Source organism: Xyrauchen texanus, chromosome 13, assembly GCF_025860055.1.
Source record: "Xyrauchen texanus isolate HMW12.3.18 chromosome 13, RBS_HiC_50CHRs, whole genome shotgun sequence".
Taxonomy (NCBI): domain Eukaryota; kingdom Metazoa; phylum Chordata; class Actinopteri; order Cypriniformes; family Catostomidae; genus Xyrauchen; species Xyrauchen texanus.
Genome location: NC_068288.1, coordinates 4,076,080 through 4,099,099, shown reverse-complemented (window position 1 = coordinate 4,099,099; position 23,020 = coordinate 4,076,080). Strand labels below are relative to the sequence as shown.

The window sequence follows — 23,020 nt, the reverse complement described above, 5'->3', positions numbered from 1 at the left end:
GTTACAGGATATCAAGACTTTCATCCAAGGATGCATTCTCTGTGCCATGAACAAGAACCCTCGTCACTTACCCACTGGAAAACTCATGCCTCTGCCAGTCCCAAGAATCGACCTTGGTCGCACATTGGAGTCGACTTCGTCACTGACCTTCCTCCCTCAGACGAGAATACATGTATCCTGGTAACTATTGATCGTTTTTCCAAAGCCTGCACATTAATTCCCTCAAGAACTTACCCACAGCCTTCGGGACTGCAGAGCTATTGATGGAACACGTCTTCCGAATTTTGGCATCCCGGAGGATATTGTGTCAGACAGAGGGCCACAATTTATCTCCAAGGTGTGGCGAGCCTTCTTTGCACTAATGAATGTTACAGTGAGTTTAACATCAGGGTACCACCCACAAGCAAATGGTCAAGCGGAGTGAAAAATACAAGATGTCAGTCGTTTCCTTCGTACTTTCTGCCATTCGAATCAACATCTCTGGAGCCGATATCTCGTATGGGCAGAGTATGCTCAAAACTCCCTTCGACAAACCTCCACGAATCTAACACCATTTCAGTGTGTACTGGGTTATCAACCACCATTGTTTCCATGGTCCGGTGAGTCATCTGAAGTCCCCACAGTTAACACTTGGTTCCAAAACAGTGAGAGGGTATGGAACCAAACTCATCATCATCTCCAACAAGCCTTGAACCGTCAACAACACTTCGCAGACATTCACCGCAGTAACACTCCCGAATATCAGCCTGGGCAACTGGTCTGGCTTTCGACCAGAGACATCCGTCTAAGACTCCCTTGTCGTAAACTAAGTCCAAGATACATTGGTCCATTCCCCGTTGTAAGACAACTTAACCCAGTCACCTACCAGCTCCGATTACCAGCCCAATATCGCATCCACCCCTCATTCCACGTCTCACTCTTGAAACCCCATCATCCACTTGTTCCTGTTCCCTCCACAGACCTAGTGCACGATGACAACCCCCCAGTACCTCCCATTGAAGCCGACCCCATCTATACTGTTAGAGAAATCCTGGACTCCCGACGTCGTAGGGGTCTACTCGAATATCTGGTAGACTGGAAAGACTATGGCCCAGAAGAGAGGTGTTGGGTACCTCGAAGGGACATCCTCGACCCCATGTTACTCACAGAATTCCACGAACTTCATCCTGAAAGGCCTGCTCCGCGACCCCGAGGTAGACCCCCACGACGTCAAGGTACTAGGTCCGCTGGCGCGGACTCTGGAGGGGGTAATGTCAGAGATCAGTCAAGTTCATTGCAGTCCACCACTCAAAGATCACTCTCCCCAGAATTCTAAATCACAAACACCTGGTCATCACTTATCACCTCATCAGCCAACTCATAAAAACACTCACCTTGTATCCAGTCTTTGTCAAGCCTCCAACAGGATCAGACCATTTCTCCCTGAGTCCTGATATCTCCGTCGATCCTGAAAACCTGAGTATTCCGTTTTCTTACCTGATTCATACTAACCCTATGCACTGTTGTTCTGCCATCTCCAGATCACTTATCCGATTCCTGAACCCTTGTCTGAGATCTGATCAAACCGGCCCGATTGCTCCTAGAAAAGAGAAGGAGTTAACGAACTGATACAGAGTGAATGTTCTACGATCCAAGTCATTTGGATTTCCAGTTGTTCTCCGTGCAAGGAACTATCTTCACTAAACCAGCACCTGAAAAGTCACCTGATACTTACCTTTCACCTTCTATACTTGAATAAAACTATATTTGAATCACTTACCTCCGATCTCCTGGTCTCTACCCTGACAATAATACTATTTTGTCACGGAAAGTGGAGTTTTAGTTGTCCAGGGCAAGCAGTCATACTTTGAGTCAGGGGACACAGCAGGGAAGCTTTTGGCTAGATATATAAAGCAGAGTGAGTCTTTATCTACCATTCCCTCAGTGAAATCTGCTGGTGGCGAAATATTTACCTCAGCCATTGATATTAATAATGCTTATAAAGAATTCTATCTTGATCTCTATAGTTCTACATCTTTGTCTACTGATAAAGACATTACAAACTTTGTGGAACCATTAGAACTCCCTAAATTGATGACTGAGCAAAAAAATTCTCTTGAATCTGAGATAACCTTGGAGGAGCTTGACAAGGTAATTAAGGAATATTTTAGATCTTATGCTACAGAATTGGCTCCACTTTTGTTAGAAGTTTATACAGAATCATTAAAGTATGGAAAGCTTCCTCCAACCATGACACAAGCCCAGATCAGCCTGACTCTTAAAAAGGACAAAGATCATTACATTACATTACATTTATCTACAAGCGAGTGTAAGAGTTACCATCCAATTTCCCTGATCCAGCTAGATGTAAAAATGTTGTCAAAGATTTTGGCTAACCGATTAAGTTATGACATATAGATCAGGTGGGGTTTATTCAGGTTTGTAGCTCTTCTGATAACATTAGGCATTTCATCAATATCATGTGGTCAGTGGCGAATGATCAGACTCCGGTCGTGGCCATCTCACTTGACGCTGAAAATGCATTTGATGTGGTAGAATGGGATTATCCAAGATATTGGAAATATACGGGTTCGGGAGTACATTTATTGGTTGTTTTAAGTTACTTTATAGACACCCGGTAGCAGCAGTACAAACAAATGGACTCATTTCAGATAATTTTACAATGAATAGGGGCACTCGGCAGGGTTGCCCTCTTTCCCCATTATATTTCTGTCTTGCCCTCGAACCATTAGCAGCCACGATAAGAATGGAGGATAATTTTCCATGGGTGGTGGTGGGAGGTATGGTGCATAAACCTTTGCTTAACGCTGATGATATTATATTATTAATCTCTGACCTTACTAGATCAATGCCTTGCCTCCACAGAATTATTAATTCCTTTTCTATGTTTTCAGGATTTAGAGTCAATTAGTCTAAATCTGAAGCTTTGGCTCTAACAGCCCAGTAACGGCTTTCCAGCCGGGTGCTTTCCATTGGCCCAAACAGGGAATTAAGTATTTGGTCATTTTATTCCCAGCAAAATTGTGTGATTTAGTTAGAGTTAATTTTGACCCTTTAATAAAAAAGTTTTTGAGCGATGTGGACAGGTGGACTTAATTATATTTATCTATGATTGGGAAAGTTCATGTTATAAAAATAAATTTTATTCCAAAATGTTATTACTTGCTGCAGTCTCTCCCTGTAGATGTCCCCCTCTCTTATTTCAAGCAATTTGATAGCATAGCGAAGTCCTTCATTTGGAATGGTAAGCGTCCAAAATTACATTTCAATAAGTTACATAGGCCGATTGACAAATGTGGGCTAGGCCTACTCAAGATTTTATTTAATTATTATGAATTCGGTCTCAGGCATTTGACTCATAGGTCGCTTCCACCTGAGAGAGCCCCTCCCTGGTTCTGTATAGAACAGAAAGTTCTTGCCCCTATTTAGCCATTGCAGAGCCTTTCCATCATATTATTCGGAGAGGTTAGGTTACATCCCATTATCTTGCAGTTGCACTCGGTATGGACACAAGTATCCAGACTGTTTAAATCAGAATTTTAAATGTTGCCTTGAGCATATGGCTGAACCCCAAATTATGCAACAACAAGTCCCCTTTTAGCTGGTCAGAGTGGATTGGGAAGGGGGTTACTACTCTCAGTGACCTATATGAGAATTGAGTGTTGAGACCCTTTCAAAATTTGGTTAAACCTTCTGGGATTCCCAGATCTCAGTTCTATAGGTATTTACAGCTTCGCCAACTGCTCTGTACTATTTTTGGGAGTAGTTTACACCCTTCTAAAGTGGCAGATTCTCTGGGTGTTGTGATTACACAGAGACTGTAATTCAGAGTCTGGGGGGGATATAGCTTCAAATTCTCTTAAGAGATTATATGAGAAAGATCTAAACTTGGCATTAGAGGAGGGAGTGTGGGCTAGGATTCTAAAAAACATCAAATCTGCATCTAGAGATGCAAGTGTTTGCCTTATGCAATTTAAGATTTTACATAGAGTCTATTGGACCCCCTCTTAATTGGATAGACTTGGTCTTAAAGACACACCCACCTGCTGGCGATGTCAGTCATCAGAAGATGGAGACACAACCCATGTCTTGTGGGGATGTGTTAAGATTCAAGAATTTTGGTTGAGGATTCAGTTTTATGTGCAAGGTTTTGGCCTCTCAAGTTGTATTTTGCCCCAGACTCTATATCTTAGGAAATGGGGCAGTCATTATTTTGGTGAATAAGCATGTGAAAAACTGGGTCCTAACTAGCATGTGATTGCTAGACAGATCATTTTAAGGAGTTGGAAGTTGGCTGGAATGCCCCCATTTCAGGAGTTGTGTTCAGAGATAGCCAGAGTGTCAGCTCTTGAGGAGGGGGTATCCAGAAGACTGGTTAGTCTAGACCTTTTTGTGAAGATACAGGGCAGATGTCATTTTGGAGGGCTCTCGGGGAGGGACAGTGGAGAGAGAGGTGTGTGATTAATTTATTATTTTTATTTTACTTATTTATTTATTTATTTATCTATTTTTGTTGTGTCTCTATAATTATGTGACTACTGGGTTGTTGTTGGGGGTCTGGTGGGGGATTGGGATGCTGTTCATATTTAATAGATGAAACAATAAAAATGTTAAATCACAAGAAAATAAAAATAAACTTCTACTCTAACCAAGCTATTCAACAGCAAAACTAGGTGGCCAACATTTATATTTCAAGTAAAGCCGGTTGACCACAAGATCTTGCTTTTTAAACTAGAGACACCAGCACACAGCCATTTAAAACATAATACACATCCTCATTACCAGTTATGCTTGTGTTTCCTGTGTTGTGTGAATGAGTCTTTTGAAATGTGTGATTTGTTTGTGCCAGTGTATATTGTTAATGTGTGTATCATGTTGTACCTTGTGTCTGATAGTTAAGTCTCCTCATTTCCACTGGGTCGGAGGAATGGGCCAGTAAGTGATCTTTAACTCCAGCTGAGTGCTCATCTTTAGCTGAGGGAGATGTGCGCTTCCTGTACAGACAGGTAATGACACCAAACATGAGCGCATGAACACACAGTTCAGGTGGATGTGAACAAACATAAGATAATTCCTCTGTGTGTTTGTATCTGTTAGTAGAGCAATAGCACTGATCTGAGTTCAATGCAATGTCATTACACACAAGCACAAACAAATCTGAATTACTGGATGAAAGAGAATGAATAGAATCACTCAATACGCACCTCTCCTGTTTGCTGCATCCCACAGAAAAGGAGGGAAGAGTGGGGGGGGAGGGGAGAGAATGTCAAAGAAAGAAAACTGCAAGAAAATTTGTGTAGAGCAAGTTTTGACAGAAATATTGAGCATAAGTTTTGAATGTGGAAATGCCATTTCTACTAATGAAACAAGCTCTCTTTTCACTCAATAGGCTTCTAGCGTGAACCTGGGACATATTATTCTCCTACATTTTTTAAATAAGAAAGATTTGGTTATAATTGAAGGGTACATTTTTATCTTCAGCTTTTACATAACTTCATAGAGTGTATATAGACCTACAGTATATTTTCGTAGGTCAACTATAATTACTTTCTCAATTTGGATTTTCATTGAAGATTTGGGTTAGGAAAAATATAATTTCAGATGTCTAGTTCAATAAATATAATACAATTTACTCATAAAAGTACTGTAATAAAAACACTTTCCTAAGGGCACTGTTAAATTGCTGACTGTCATATATGCACTTGAGTTACACTACAAAAGGATTCCTAGACTGAAATTCAATTACTTTTTCAGATATTCAACTTGTTCGGTGAGTCAGCAATGTCTATGGTATGGTCTGATGAGACTCTGACAAGAAGAAACACAGTAGACTCGCTTGAAAACAACAGGAAATTTGACCACTCCTGCAAAACCTGAAGCATTTTATATTTTTCTGGGAAAGTAAACAATTGAATTCCTTGTGCATCTATATAAAAAGGAAGCGGTTTCTCTGATGTACCTCTTGAAGAGCAGGATGGCGATGACGATGATGATGATCAGAACAACGGCCAGCACAGGTCCCATCACCCACAGCATCTCTGGGTCTTCCACATGACGAGACATCCCGCTGTGGAGCTTAACCATCATCGGATCAGAGTATGGACTGACCGTAAACATCTGCAAATGAATCAATCAAAAGGGACACATTAAAATCTAGCACGAGAATAATACATTTATTCTGCAATATATCTTATGTTGTATATATAAAAATATCTCTTAAAGGAATGTTCTGTGTTAATACAAGGTAAGCTCAATGGACAGCAACAATCAGCAGCCTGATCTCAGGAACATTACGTGACCATAGCAACATTTATGCAAAATCAAAATAGACATCTTTACCCTAGACCTATCCAATAGTGTCCTAAAACAAACAGCAACATTAAGAGCACATTTTCTGAAGAGACCACTTCATATCAAGTTGCTTCTATTACACTTTCGTTTCACGTGTCAGCTTGCGTTTTTGGCTGGTCTTGAACCCCGGACTTCTGAGTTCAAAGTCTGATGCTCTAACAGGTGTTTTACCGCGCAAGCTAATAAGTGTGTTAGTGTACAGTAGGTGAGTCTGTAATTAAAGCGTTTAAATGTAAGTGTTTTTCAAATTATGTGTTAAAGACAAAGTATTTTTATATCATAGCATAGCAATGTGTGAGTAAAAGTGTGAAAAATAAGTCTTTATAAAGTCATAATCAGCCGTTGTATTCGTGATTTGTGTTAAAGTGGATAAAACGCACAGTTGTTGTAGCACCTCTAGTGTTCATTTCACCATGAAACTGCAACAAAACCTAGGACATGGCACGTGAAAGTCAGTTTGCAAAAAAAATTTTATAGTAAAGTTGGCACTTGTGATGGAAATAAAGAGTGTCAGCATTTGGAGGGTTTAAAAGCAAAAATAACTTGCTCATATTTTTGTTAAAGCACTTACATTAATTATTCAGTGAAATTTTCTTTATAATTTGACCTGTAAAGTAAAACAAAAAAAAACTTTGAAAAATCTTTTAAAGTTTTTTTAATTAAAGATTAAGTTGCGTACAATCACATCTATTCAAAGAGCAATGACTGTAATTCTTATAATTGATTTACTTGATCGTTACACCACTTGACATTTTTGTAATTAAATAAATTATGTTTTAACTTTAATAATTATCTTTTAATGTTTTTTTTTCAAAATGTATGAAATAAACATGGACACAAATATTACACTTCTATGAACTTAAAAGATGTGTTTTGAAAAGCCAATCAAAAGAGAGGTCATTTACATATAGAAATCTTGAAGGCAAGAAGGCTTCGAGGGTCAAAATGAAAGAACTAGAAAAGTATTAAATATGACCCAATTAAAACGGTTAACAAGTGAATTTTGTGAAAGAGGCATCCCCTTAGCATATAGATGTGTTTTTAATGAGATGGGAGCCAATAGGTGCTGGGAGGCATGTCAACTGCATATCACCTGTACCTATACATATATGTCTGTATTCTACAGTATAACTGGGTCTAAATGTGATGTTTAATGACATCTTGAGGTAACACATGAGTGGATCAGAGGAGGCCCTTCAAATCTTCAAAGAAGCACAGAAGTTGGTCTTCTTCCACAAACGCTGGACAGTAATCATCTTAGTATATCCTTTAAAGGGTTAGTTCACCCAAAAATGAAAATTATCTAATAATTTACTTACCCTCAAGCCATCCTACTTGTATATTACTTTCTTCTTTCAGCGAAACACAATCGGAGTTGTATTAAAAATATTCTGGCTCTTCCAAGCTTTATAATGTAGTGTAAGCTCCGGTGAGCAACATAAACAAATCCCACCAGCGCAAAACCTTCTGCATTCCTTCCGGAAACAACAGCAGGAACCAAAGAATCCCTCACTGCCCAGAAATCATGACAGACATTATGGTAGCTCTGCACAAACAAGGACTCTCAACGTTCCTCAAAATGTACTGTTTGCTCAGACTGCTGGGAGGAACAAGGTGAGTTATGTAAAGACCAATATAACAGACCTCTAAAGACCTCAGAGTAGACGGCATATTCGATTTGACATAACTAAAAGTAAGGGTGAGTAAATTATGACAGATTTTTTATTTTTGGCAGAACCATCCCTTTAACTGCTAAGCTATTATCTCCACTAACATCTCTCTTTCCAGCAGGTGTCAGAGAGAAACTTTTGAGTGATGCAGCAATCTTTCCTCCATGACAGCATGAGGAAGCATCTAAAAGCCCTGTGGGACACTTTCATAGTGATCAATTTACATCCCACAGTGAGAGTAATGCATCTCTGCCTGGCTCCAACCACTGTTTACTATGCATATTCATATGTGTGCGTGTGTATGTCACAATTGCACACATAGTATGGATCTTTGATTTCATTTGTCTTTAACTCTCCTTTATCTTCTCATCTTCCGCACTCAGTTCTTCACTCTCATTCTTCTGCTGCGACATCTCTCTTTCAGTTTCCCTCTCCTGATCTAGTGCGCTCCTTCATGTGATGTCTCTATCATCTCCTCCTCAAATCAGTTTTTCTTTTCTTTAAGTGCTGCAGTAGTTTCGCAGGCTCTCCAGTTTGTTTACCAGCCAAACACTGACTGGCCTCTCACCAGCTCTCCTTTCACTTCTCCCTTGCTTTAAGTAAACTCAACTTTAGACACACTGTGAACTCCGAAGTTGTTAATTGATGGTATATGATACTGAAGCCATGATTCTGCATTATTTCAGAGCTCTGTGCAAGAGCTTTGTAGCAACATACCACTCCCATGACACACTGCAAATGACGCAATCAATGAACACTATCAACCTACTTATATATTTGGATATGTCTGAATATTTTGCAATATACTTTAAATATATTGTTTCATTACTTATAATTAACAACATAAAATCAATAGTTCCCTTTACAAAAAGTTACACTTCTGATGCTGCGCTGGAAGCGCTTTGGGAACACCTTCGTGTGTGACCAGCTGTAAATATGCGTGTAACACGTCAATGAACATTGACCGGAATTTATAGCTTCTGCCGGTGTAATCATTGGATGCACCTGGGGCTGGGCTATAAATAGATGCGTCACCAGAGCATCGTCAGATATTTTGTCTTAGGAGATCATTCTGTGTGTGTGTTTCTACGAGTCTGTCAAACTTTCTTTCCTCTGTTAGGAGTTAGAATTGGTTAGACAGTGCGCAGGGAACCTTTTCTCCTTTCTCTTCTTTCTTAAAAAAAAAAAGAAGGCAAACGATGCATGTTCCCTTGTTTACACTATGGCCGAGAGGTACACACATCAGTATTGCTTTGTTTGTTTGGGGGAAGAGCATACTGCCCTCGCAGCCTTCGGGCAGTTTTTTCCTCGCCGAATTCAGGGGTGGGCCCGTCTGCCACCCAGACCCGCCTCAGTCCTGCTAGAAGGGAGGCTCAGAAGCAAAGCGTGGCGAGTCGTGCTCCCCCTTGCAAAGATTGGGGACGGTCTCGTCGCCCTCAGCAGCCCCCAAAGCAAGACCTCAGGACGCTAATTTGTAAGAGAAAGAAACCCTGATGGTCTTGCGCCTAATCTTGTGGGGGTAGCTCCCCTCGGGACGGGGCACGCACACATCCACTTCGCCCCTCCCGGTACCCCCACGAAACCTCTCCATTCTCGCCGCCTCCGGTGTTTCGGGAGGTAGAGGCTTCCATCAAGAAGTTGGGTGTTTCGCTGCTTCCTGCATTTATTCAGGACGCGGGGGACTCAACACCACCTCAACAGGAAGTGTTAAAATTAATACCCATCTCAGACAGCCTAGCAGTGTAGAAACTTCTGCCAGATATTTTTATGTGGGTCCTAAGTACAGTAGTAAGGGCTACTTATTCATTGACGTGTTACACACAAATTCACAGCTGGTTACACACATGAAGGTATTCCCAAAGTGCTTCCAGCGCAGCACCTCGTTCCGCTTTTATCAGGGAACAAGGGTTACATTTAAGTAACCAGAGACGTTTTATATTTATATAAATATAAAATAAATATTTAAAAAAAAATAATAATTATATATATATATATATATATATATATATATATATATATATATATATATATTATTATTTTTTTTTTCTTAATTAGATTTTTAATTTGATAACATCATTCACAATACTTTATGTCATTGTAGTTCATTCCCTCATGACATTTTTTGCTTCAATTCAAACTTTGGTTCATGGAGATATCAAAATTCACAAATAAAAAAAAAAAAATATCTCCAAACTTGACAAACTCATATTTAACATACATATGTTCCATAACACTCCCAACTACAAAATGGGAAAATTATGTAGCTGTTTCTCCCAACTCTGAGATCTGGACACATATCTGCAATAATAATTTCTCAATGACCACCAACACAAACTTGCAACTCATACAATATAAAACTATACACAGAACACACATCACCCAATACAAAATGTTTAAAATGGGACTAGCCGATACAGGTATTTGTTTACAATGCACTTTAGGTAACACAGATAATTACCTCCATGCCACTTGAACCTGCCAACCAGTTCACTCCCTATGGATAGCAGTAACTAACAAACTCTCTCAGATCTTGGGCTGCAGAATTCCATTGTCCCAATCACTATGTCTACTGGGTGATACTACACAAAGTACTCTACCAAATAAATATAAAAACCAGCTACTCATTTCTCTAACTGTCACTAAGAAAGTAATCTTTCAAAACTGGAAATCCAAGAATTCTTGTCACATCACTCACTGGATTAATCTACTCAGAATATATCTCAATAGAAAAAATAACCACTTACAAAACAGGCAATATATCAGCCTTTAATGAAACATGGGATATATTTTTAACCTCTTTCAAATCAAATCCACCCCAAGACAGAGGCCACGTACATATCCACAGACCCCAGCTATAACATCCAATTCCCAAATAATATAATACATCATACCCAATAAGCACATTCACAGACAATTTCCCCTTCCTTCTCTATTACTCTCTTTATATATCTCTTAGCTTATTATTTGTATTAGCAATGTTTTTTTTTTCATTTTGCCCCCCCCCCCCTTTTTTTCTTTCTTTCTTTCTTTCTTTAAATCGTTAACATCCACACCCAAATCTTTTGTATACATGCATACATACATACCTATGTACTATTTTGTTTATTTGTTTTTTTGTTATTTTATTTTTCATCTTTTCCTGAAAGATTATCTGTTTTGAAACATGTTATTGTCCTGTATGTTCTAAAATATACCCGTCTTTCCACTACATGTATCTACAGTCTGTTTGATTTCAAATTAAAATAAAGTTGTCCCCCGAAGAGGGGGGGTGGAAGGCTGGCCAAAAATAAAAAAATGGTTCATGGCTTAGAAATCTTTAATGAAATCCCTATGGAAAATATGTATGGAAAAATACTTCCAAAATCAAGCAGAAAAATGTAAGATTACAGTATCTCAGAATCTTCACATCATATCACTGTGTTTTTGGACTTGTTTTAAATGAGAGAATTTGCTTAAAGTAGTTGTGTGTTACAGTTTCTCATCATTATTTTTTTCATGAAAGAAACTGATTATACCTGAAACAGTTATCTGTTTATAACATCTGTAACTCTATGCTCTGCACAAATAAACAGCTTTTAATCTGAGAGTAAAATAGTGTGCCTGTTGTATTCTAATCATTCGTTAACGTTGGTGAATATGGATATTTCTAATATTTGCAACCCTCTTTGCAATGTATTAATTATGCTGTTCACTGACTAATGTTTTTACTATGAGTGTGATGAAACTACATTTTGTGGGCATGTGAGGAGTTGCATCTAACAGCGGTCTAGTGTTTGTTAGAACAATAATGTTATGATGGACAAAATATTTAAACTGGTTGCATAAAGTACTTTGTAAAGGCAAAATATTCTGAATTGGCAAATTTAAAGGACTTCTACCATCTCTGTGACTGATGTTTTCGTCCATTTTCGTGTGCGTATGTTTAACCAGCTGGCTTCATTTACGTATTAATTATGTATATAAGTCGCTTCGGACTGTAAGTCGCAGGGTCTTTCAGATGATGAAAAAAAAACACGACTTATATTCTGGAAAACATGGTATAGAATTTCACAATACATAAGGAAAATTATGATTCTAGGTAAGCCATTAAAAAAATAAATAATGATTCCCCACAGATGTGTGCATAAGACTTTACCTTAGCTATGAATGTTCATATCTGCATGAAATGACATGTGTTGAACAGGGTCTAAATTGACCAATGGGAACACCTATCACTCTAACGGTGACTTAAAAATTATTTACAATAAGAATAAAAATAATTAATCTGGTAACATGTGCATGTATAATGGCTAGAAATAGCATTTTAGCTTAGCGTAAAGCTGACAATTTACATGAGGTTTATTTCGGTTTCTTCTGCTCCAAACTTACTTCAAACTTCTCTGTCTGCTCGTCATCTGTGAATTCGTAATAACAGCCACATAAGTTTTGATTAAGAAAACAAATAAAATTATTGAATCACAATATGATTATTCCCCACTCCTTTAATTTTGTACTTGTTCATTTGAGTTAACTCTTAAAATCTTAATTCCATGAATATTCAAGTGAAAGAAGATCAAGGAACATAATTGAACATATTTGAATTATTACTGAAAAAACTTAGGGTTAGAGTAAAGAACTGAGGGAGCTCTGAAGGTCTCAAATGTCTGAATCTCTCACCTCTGTCAGCACACTTCTAGATCAGCTGATAACAGCAGTGAGTTCTATTTTTTCTGATCACAGCACATAAGAATCGTGTTTGAATGTGATTTTTTTTAACTCACTGAGTCTCGATCTTTCAGTGCTGCCAGTACAAATGTGCGATACTGCTGCTGGCCGGGCAGAGGTTTGTTGTAGAAGCCGTTGTAAGTTTTCTCGTCTCCTAACACAAAGGTCTCGGGAAGATCTTCCAACTTGGCAGCAATGTATGGTCGCAGGACGTCCTGAGCTTGCCTCTTCCTCCTCCTCACGTCTGAGTCTCCGAAACCCTCCAAAAGCTAATTAAACACAGAAACTCCAGTGCATTACACTTTAGCACAATCTCAAATCAACATACCAGTGCACAGGAAAAAATCATAAAAGTACACAAAGTGTGACTAAATGTATTTTCGGTGCTACAACGGAGGGCACAGTGATATACAGTGCATCCGGAAAGTATTCACAGTGCTTCACTTTTTCGACATTTTGTTATATTACAGCCTTATTTAAAAATGAATTATATTCATTATTTTCCTCAAAATTCTACAAACAATGCCCCACAATGACAACGTGAAAGAAGTTTTTTGAATTTTTTGCAAATTTATTAAAAAAATATTATAATCACTTGTACATAAGTATTCACAGCCTTTGCCATGACACTCAAAATTGAGCTCAGGTGCATCCTGTTTCCACTGATCATCCTTGAGATGTTTCTACAACTTCATTGGAGTCCACCTGTGGTAAATTCAGTTGATTGGACATGATTTGGAAAGGCACACTCCTGTCTATATAATGTCCCACAGTTAACAGTGCATGTCAGAGCACAAACCAAGCCATGAAGTCCAAGGAATTGTCTGTAGACATCCAAGACAGGATTGTATTGAGGCACAGATCTGGGGAAGGGTACAGAAACATTTCTGCAGCATTGAAGGTCTCAATGAGCACAGTGGCCTCCATCATCCGTAAATGGAAGAAGTTTGGAACCACCAGGACTCTTCCTAGAGCTGGCCATCCTGCCAAACTGAGCGATCGGGGGAGAAGGGCCTTAGTCAGAGAGGTGACCAAGAACCCGATGGTCACTCTGACAGAGCTCCAGCGTTTCTCTGTGGAGAGAGGACAACCTTCCAGAAGAACAACCATCTCTGCAGCACTCCACCAATCAGGCCTGTATGGTAGAGTGTCCAGACGGAAGCCACTCCACAGTAAAAGGAACATGACAGCCCGCCTGGAGTTTGCCAAAATGCACCTTAAGGACTCTCAGTCCATGAGAAACAAAATTATCTGGTCTGATGAAACAAACATTGAACTCTTTGGCCTGAATGACAAGCGTCATGTCTGGAGGAAACCAGGCACCGCTCATCACCTGGCCAATACCATCCCTACAGTGAAGCATGGTGGTGGCAGCATCATGCTGTTTTTCAGCAGAAGGAAATGGGAGACTAGTCAGGATCGAGGGAAAGATGAATGCAGCAATGTACAGAGACATCCTTCCCTTATACCCGTATGTCCGGAGCGGGGCATGCAAACTCTGTCTGCCAACTTGACATTGGCCTTTTCTCAGGTTCAGAGTTATGATTCGGCATCCAAGGAATACCCCTTGTGTCACTTCATTCGACACAAAGTCTCGTTCCCTCCCTTGGGGAACGGAGGTTATGACAATAACCATGACATTTTAGACCCATAGGTCAGCAGTACATATGGAGAAAGAAAGGCAAGGTGATGGCAAGAACAACACCATCCCCACAGTCAAGCAAGGAGGTGGGTCAGTCCTCCAGTCTGCAGGAAATGGCTATTCTGACTATGTGACTGATGCCATGGATTCTTTTAGGTATCAGTCCATTTTGGCAAAAATGTGATGCCTTCAGTGTGTAAATTGTAGCTCGTGTTCACTGGACTTTCCAGCAAGACAATAACACCGAAGATAAATCCAAGTTGTCAAAAATCTGGTTCAGGGATGGGTCGTGGAATGTCCTTGAATCGCCCTTTCACACCATCATTAAAATCCCATTGCAAATCTTTGTTGGAATTTCAAGGAGGCAGTGACAGCACAGAAACCAAAGAATGTCAATGAGCTGGAAGCTTTTGCTCATGAGAAATATGTAAAGATTCCAATAGAGAGTTGTCCAATGCCTGAGAACACTTACCTGAAACATTTATTTGATGTTATTAAGGGTAAAGGATGTTCCACAAATGATTGACTTTAGGGGGATGAATATTTTTTTACATGACATTTATGGAGAGAATTAGTTAGTTTTTATAAAACAATTTGGGTAAACTTTTTGATCTCAAAATCACTCAAATATGGATTAATAACTTACTATGTTTACTGAGGTTTTAGTTTATGTGTTTTAATTCACATCACCAGAACGTATTGCTGGTCAGGGGGTTGAATAATTTTGATTGCAACTGTATGCATATGTACACTGGCGGCAAAAAGTTTCGAATAATGTACAGATTTTACTGTTTCAGAAGGAAAATGGTACTTTAATTCACCAAAGTGGCATTCAACTGATCAAAAAAGTATAGTCAGGACATTACTGATATAAAAAACTGCACCATCACTATTTGAAAAAAGTAATTTTTTATCAAATCTTGACAGGCCCCATTTCAAGCAGCCATCACTCCAACACCTTACGCCCGTTTCACACATACTCCGTTTGCAGTGCGTATGCGGTGCGTATTTTTTTCCGTACCCATGTTAACAGGTTAGAGCTTTTACACTGCACGCGGATGCAGTCCGTCGATCCATTCCAGTTGTGGTACATTACAGTCTTCAAAGACAAAGGACAACTGGCTCTAACAAGGACAGAAAGTGATTTGGAAGGCCCAGATAAAACTAAACAAGAGGATAAGTACATCAGAGTCTCTAGTTTGAGAAATAGATGCCTCACATGTCCTCAGCTGACAGCTTCATTGAATTCTACCAACTCAACACCAGTTTCATGTAAAAAAGTAAAGAGAAGACTCAGGGGTGCAAGCCTTATGGGGGAGAATTGTGAAAAAAAGCCACTTTTGAAACAGAAAAATAAAAGGTTAGAGTGGACAAAGAAACAGACACTGGACAACAGATAATTGGAAAAGAGTGTTATGAATCTTAACCCCATTGAGCATTTGTGGGATCTGCTAGACTCTAAGGTGCATGAGAAGTGACCAACAAAAACATATATGGCAAGTGCTACAGGAAGCGTGAGGTGAAATGTCACCTGAGTATCTGGACAAACTGCCAGCTAGAATGCCAAGGATCTGCTAAGGTGTTATTTTTTTCTCAAATTGTAATAATTCAGTTGAATGCGGCTTTGGTGAATAAAAGTACCAATTTCTTTCCATAAGAGCATAATCTGTACATTATTCCAAATTAATCTCAACAAAACCATTGATCTGGTGAACATAGAGGCTATAAATAGCTTAATTTGGAAGATAGCCTAACTAAATAGAGCATTGCAATGGAGCCAAATCTATGTAATTTCAAAATAAGAGTCCCCTGTATTTTGGGCTTGCAAAAAATCGTATTTTTTTCTTTTTCTTGTTATTATTGGGATTTTGGTTGAACAATCAACAGAATCTGGCATTTATTACTTCTGAACTCTCCTTTGTCTGTGCGCATCATATTAAGGAAAGAATAGGCCTGATCACACCATCCGTGATGATTTTGCCAAGACAAATGTCCATTTACACCAGGTCCGTAAAAAATGAACACAAAATTTGAGTTTAGTGCAAATTAATTGCCGAACTTCGGTGCTATTTTTTTCAGATTAACAATTTTGTATTGATTCACATACATGACATAGAAAAACAAAATATATAAATACACAGAATCAACATTAACCCCCACTATTATCCTTCCCCCTCCCAATCACCAATCCCACCCTGGCCCCAAAAACATCCCAGTAGTCATAAATGATGACACACACACACTAATAATAATAATAATAATATTAATAAATAAAACAAATACAAAAATTGTAAATATAATAATAATATTCACTCATTCATAAATGACATACAGGATACCCGCCCCATTTCTCCATGAACAAGCTATACTTCCCCATTCTTCTAAATGTCTCCTCTTCAAAGGCTGCCACCCTTCCCATCTCCAAGGACAACTCCTGAAAAGATGGTGCTCCAGCCATCCTCCAGCCCCTTAAAATGATCTGCCTGGCAATCATGACACTGGTTAAGACCCAACTCTTTATGTGTCTATTTTCAATATCGATGATAGCCCCACTGCCCAAAATACAGAGTCTTGGCCAAAATGATACCCGAGTGTCCAATACATCGCACACCAAACTTAGAACCTTCAACCAAAACTCCTGAATCTTAACCATTGGATCTCAACACACTACTCTCATATCCACTTTGACCAGCAGAAAGGGGATTTATAAATATGTTATTTGGGGTTCAGCCATAAGCTTGAAGCAACATTTAGATAAATATCCGAATTAAACACTCAGGACACTTTTGTCCATACCTAGTGCAAATGCGATATAATGCGATATAACGGGGTGTAATTTAACATCTCCGGTTAGATTGATAGAAAGGCATTGCAATGGCAAAATAAGGGACAAGGACTTCCAATTCAATACAAATCCAGGGAGGGGCTCTTTCAGGTGGAAGCAAACAATAAAACAAATGTCTGAGACCAAATGCCTAATAATAAAACAAAATCTTGGGTAGGCCTAGCCCACCTTTGTCAATCGGCCTATGTAACTTACTGAAATGTAATCTGGGATGCTTACCATTCCAAATGAAAGAATATGAAATCAAATTGCTTGAAATAAGAGAGGGGGACATCTATAGGGATTGACTTTAGCAGGTAGTTGAATTTTGGAATACAATCCATTTTAATAACATTAACCTTCCCAATCAACGATAAACGTAATAAAGCCCACCAGCCCACATTGCTCAAAAACCTTTTTATTAAAGGGTCAAAAAAATAAATAAATTAGCTGGGAATAAAATACCCAAATACCTAGGGAAAGCCGTTACTGGGCAGCACACTGTCAGAGCCAGAGCTTCGGATTTAGACCAATAGACTACATATGTTAAGAATTTAGATAGTGAATTAATAATTCTGTGGAGGCAAGGCATAGATCAAGTAGGGTCAGAGATGAATAATAAAAGATCATCCACATAAAGCAGAAGCTTATGTGCCACACCTCCCGTCATCACCCCTGGAAAATCATCCTTCTTTCTTATCGTGGCTGCAGATGGTTTCAGGGCAAGACAGAACAATAATTTGGAAAGAGGGCAAACCTGCGGGGTAGAATAATCTGAAATGAATCCATTAGTTTGTACCGACGCTACAGGGTGTCTATAAAGGAACTTATTCAATCCAATAAACATACTCCCAAACCCATACATTTCCAAAATCTTAAAAAGATAATCCCATTCTACCATATCAAGCACATTTTCGGCATCAAGTGAGATGGCAGTGACCGGAGTTTGATCATTCTCCACTGACCACATGATATTGATGAAACTCCTGATTTTATTAGAAGAGCTGCGGCCATGAATAAACCCCACCTGATCTACAGTATATGTATAAGAGATGTCATCACTCTTCTTAATCGATTAGCCAAAAATTTGGGCAATATTTTAACATCTAGCTGGATCAGGGAAATTGGACGGTAACTCTTACACTCGCTTGGATCTTTGTCCTTTTTAAGAATCAGACTGATCCAGGCTTGTGTCATGGTTGGTGGAAGTTTTCCATTCTTTAATGATTCTGTATAAACTTCTAACAAAAATGTAACCAGTTCTGTAGCATAAGACCTAAAAAAAAAATCAGCGACAAAGCCATCTGGTCCCAGAGCCTTGCCTGTAGGCAAGGCCTTAATTACCTCATCAAGCTACCCCAAGGTTATCTCAGAATCAAGATAACGTTTTTGCTCAGTCGTCAATATAGGGAGTTCTAGAGGTTCCACAAAGTTTCTAATATCTTCATCAGTAGACGAAGACGTGGAAATATAAATATAAAGATAGAATTCTTTATAAGCATTATCAATGGATGAGGTAAATATTTCACCACCAGCAGATTTCACTGAGAGAATGGCAGAAAAAGACTCTCTCTGCATTATATATATATAGCCAAAAGCTTTCCTGCTTTGTCCCCGACTCAAAGTATGACTGTCTTGCCCTGAATTAACCAAAACTCCACTTTCCGTGACAAAATAGTATTATACAGTATATGTATTTCAATCTGGTCAATTCTCTGAGGCCATCAGACGACATTAAGCATTTCAGCTCTGTCTCGGCACTTTTAATATTCCCTTCTAACTCCATGAGAATTTGTGCTTTGGGTATTTTGATGAATTAAGCATACTGTAAGATCTGACCCCTAAGAACAGCCTTAAGTTCCTCCCAAGCCACATAAGATATTGAGGACCAGTTGGTCTCCATATAGACATTGATTTCAGCCTTTAACATTTGTTGGAAATCAGGATTTTGCAAAAGGGATACATTAAAGCGGCAACTATATGATTTATTTTTATCCATATTTGGCAACATCTCTAAACACACCAGTGCGTGATCTGAGACTAAGATGTTTCCAATTGAGTAATCAACAGATGAAATGAGGGACTATATATATATATATAACTATTCTACAATAAATCTTATGGACTGATGAAACAATTTATAGTCACATCCCTTCAAGATCAATAAAAAAAGCCCTGATCATCAGCGTTAGGTGTGTAAATATTAGACAAAATTCCTCCTTTGCCCCTTAATTTCTGATAAAACAATAATGACTCTTCCTAATTTATCTTTAATCTGTTTGAGACATTTGAATTGTAGATGCTTACTTATCAATGTAATTACTCCCCTGCTCTTACTTGAGCCAGTGTTAAAGAAAATATGCCCAACCCATATCTTCCCAAAATGTTCAGCTTCCTGTGGGGAAAGATGCGTTTCTTGAAGAAACACTACATCACATTGCTTACGATTAAGAAAATAAATAACCTTCCTTCTTTTTATGGGGTGCCCCAACCCATTCACATTCAACTTAGAGAGAGACAGTTCACTCATATTAACATTTGACATTTTGACATATTAGAAAAAATAGATTTTCTGTCAAAAACAAGATTATAAAGACCACATTCCAACATTAGTGCAACAATCAAACCTGAACTTCCCCCCGAACCAAACAAATGTGCGCATTAACCCACGCATTATAGCGCCAACTGCTGTCCATCTCTCTAAAATCAAACAGCCCATCTACGCCTATGAGAGCTCCTGCAATAACTTTGTCGTCGGATTACTCAAGTCCGTTGCTTCTATACAAATTTTGTGAGACAAAATGACATAACAGAAAATAATCTATCTCTAACTCCAGCCAATAGTCAGAAAAATCTAAAAGAATGTGTATATGCATTCACAAAACTATCCCGAAGGCGTGTTCCTCCAAAAAACAAGCTCCAGCCTCTAGCAGAACCAGCAAAAAAAATGCCATTCAGTTTCCTCGGACAGTCAAATGAATGTTCAGTTAGCCGGCTGTTCAGTGTAGCAGATGACCTAAAAAATGCAAAAATACTCCACAAAACAAACTTCAGCAAATAGGAGGCATAAACACAAAGCATGTGCAGATTCATACTCAAAAAATCCCGAAGGAGTGTTATTCCGCAAAACAACTCCAGCTGCTAGACGGAACCAGCACATAAAGAAACAAAACAGGTGCACAGTTTCCTTGGACGGTCAAGTCTATTTTCAGGGAGACAAGCTCACTTGGAGGCAACATGAGAAACACATCATGATTACCTCAGTCCATACATTTTATGAAAGACATCACTTGCTGTGGGTATGCAAATACCCTTTGCCATCCTTAGTATCCATTCGCAATTTGGCCGGGAACATCAGTGCAAAGCGAACCTCCGTCAATGCAAAAGTTTCTTGAAGGAGTGTTACTCTACAAAACAAACCCAGCCGCAAGGCAGAACCAACACAAAACAGAACAAAAAGATGGCCAGCTTCCTCAGACAGTCAAGTGTATGTTCAGCAAGTCGAGCTCACTTGGAGGCAACATGAAAATCAACCCATGTTCTCTATGAAAGACAATGCTTGCTGTGGACATGAAAATAATTTGCGGCCATCCTTAGTGTCTATACTCAGATTGGCCTGAAAAATCAGTGCAAATGCGATCTTCCGTTGATGAAGAGTTACTTGCATTCCTTGATTGGCACATTCAGTTCGTGAAACAGCTGCATTGTGATCAAGCAGTCAGAAGGCAGATACCAGCCTCAGGTGCCTCAGTCAGAGAAATCATTAATTTAAAATGACACAGGCCAAAAACACACAACCATCACCATTTCCTACCCCAGAGCTTGACCTATCTCTTTATAGACTCCTTCCTGTCTTTTTCCATACCTCAACCACCTTCTCTCTCTCCACTAATATTATAACCAACAAATCATAGCTTCTTTGACTTAACTCAAAACAGTTTTTGTCAAGACTGGATAAAATCCAGGATGCAGGATTGCAGCTGAACAAATAGAATCTAGTGACAGAGAATGAGGATCGCACTGGGACACACTGGGACAGCGATCATAATATCAGGGTAGTGATAAACACCAGTACAACACAGCTTTCAATAATACACTCCTCATGGGACTGGCCAGTGCTCATAAATAAAAGGACAGCTCAAGGGATAACTGCTCTTTGATGCTGGGCTGTTTGAAAATGCTGGTGACACCGTTGTGCAGTTTTCTCGGATCCCGGGGTATTTACTTTACAGACCAGATGCTTTTTAATATTCAAAAAGGCAGCACTAGAAAAGTTTTTACTTTTGTGCAGAAAATGGATGGAACAGAAAGCTCAGTATTAATAACAAAGCAGAAAAATGCCAAGAGAAGTTTTTTAAGACGCCTCAAACTGTCTGTGAGTTTGAGCAGCTGTTGCAGTGATACAGAAGATGCTAAAGAGAGGTGAAAAGTTAGAGTGGAACGACAAAATATTTTCATTATACTAACATATTATAGAAAAGAAAACAGAAAAAACATCCATCACAGGCCTGACACACTGTGTGAATGAAAACATAAAGAAAATAATGATAAAGTAATGTAATGTAAGGTACCAGAGTGAAAGTCACCCTTTTATTTTATTTGTACATAATACAATACAAAAACACAAACATAATTGCAGCAGAATTATGCTTTTGCAGCAGACTGACTAGATACTAAACTACATTCTAGGCATAACAATACTATTTTTATAACACACGTTCTTTTTAAATTAAAATAACAATTAAAAAAACTAAACTCCTTTGTGATCTTTAACTTCACATTTTAATCTAAAGATCCTGTCAGTAAATCAGATGTTAATTCAGTAATCCATTATGCCAGGGGTTTTTAAACTGGGGCAAGGGTGTTCTAGGGGATACATGAAACAGAAGTATAAGTTTTACATTAACAGATTTTACATTATTAGAATTTCATTCTGCTTTGTAAAGACTGATTGGAAATCATGCAGTTAATCCTGATTATTTTATTCCATTGACAGCTGTAGTGTTTTGTTTAGGTCTATATTCTGTGTGCAATAAAGTTAAGCTCAATTGACAGCATTTGTGGCATAATGTTGATTACCACAAAAAAAAAAAAACGAATTTTCTTTAAAGAATAATTGTAAAAAATAAAAAGAAGCAAAACTCAAGGTTACAGTGAGGCATTTACAATGGAAGTGAATGTGGCCATTTTTAGAGGGCTTAAAAGCAGAAATATGAAACTTATACTTTTATTAAAGCGCTTACAATAATTCTTATGTAAAAATGTATGTATTATTTTAGCTTTAAATTTGTTTAAATCATAATTTTTAAAGTCACTTTAGGGTTTTACGGTTTGCTGACATTACATTGTCATGGCAACAAAGTTGTAAAAATGGTTTGGTAAAAATAACTTACTAAGCGATTTTATCACACCAAAATCATATTAACACACATATTGTTTATGTCTTGTGGCTATACTTTTGAAATAGTGAGTATTTTAACATTTACTGACTGGCCCCATGCACTTCCATTGTAAGTGCCTCACTGTCACCTTGATTTTTGCTTGTTTAAAGAAAAGGAGGGACGAGTCAAAATTAATTTTTGTGGTAATAAGCATTATGCCACAAATGCTGTTGATTGAGCTTAACTTGCATTGAACCCAGAATATTCCTTTAATAGTGAAAATAAAATGATAAGAAAAAAGATTGTAAATCTGAAATAAATATTATTTAAATTTTGCTTCACACTTTTTCTGACACAGTAAAATCGGGTCTTCATACTGTAAATGCTAATATAAAGCTGCTTTAATATTTTAGGAAAGGGGTTCCCCACAAGAAAAGCATCATATCTA

The 23,020-nt window shown here is 38.4% G+C and overlaps 1 protein-coding gene across 4 annotated transcripts in view; it reads right to left on the bottom strand.

Annotated features, from left to right (window-relative positions):
- Positions 1-23,020, bottom strand: part of LOC127653876 (receptor-type tyrosine-protein phosphatase F-like) — a 440,914-nt gene that overhangs the window by 70,524 nt on the left and 347,370 nt on the right. For all 4 annotated transcript variants that reach the window (XM_052140683.1, XM_052140684.1, XM_052140685.1 and 1 more), the window contains 3 exons: positions 12,782-12,994; positions 5,960-6,117; positions 4,882-4,994 (listed from right to left, as the gene is read on the bottom strand). In XM_052140683.1, coding sequence (XP_051996643.1) covers positions 4,882-4,994; positions 5,960-6,117; positions 12,782-12,994 — 484 coding nt within the window. The remainder of the gene's footprint in view (positions 1-4,881; positions 4,995-5,959; positions 6,118-12,781; positions 12,995-23,020) is intronic.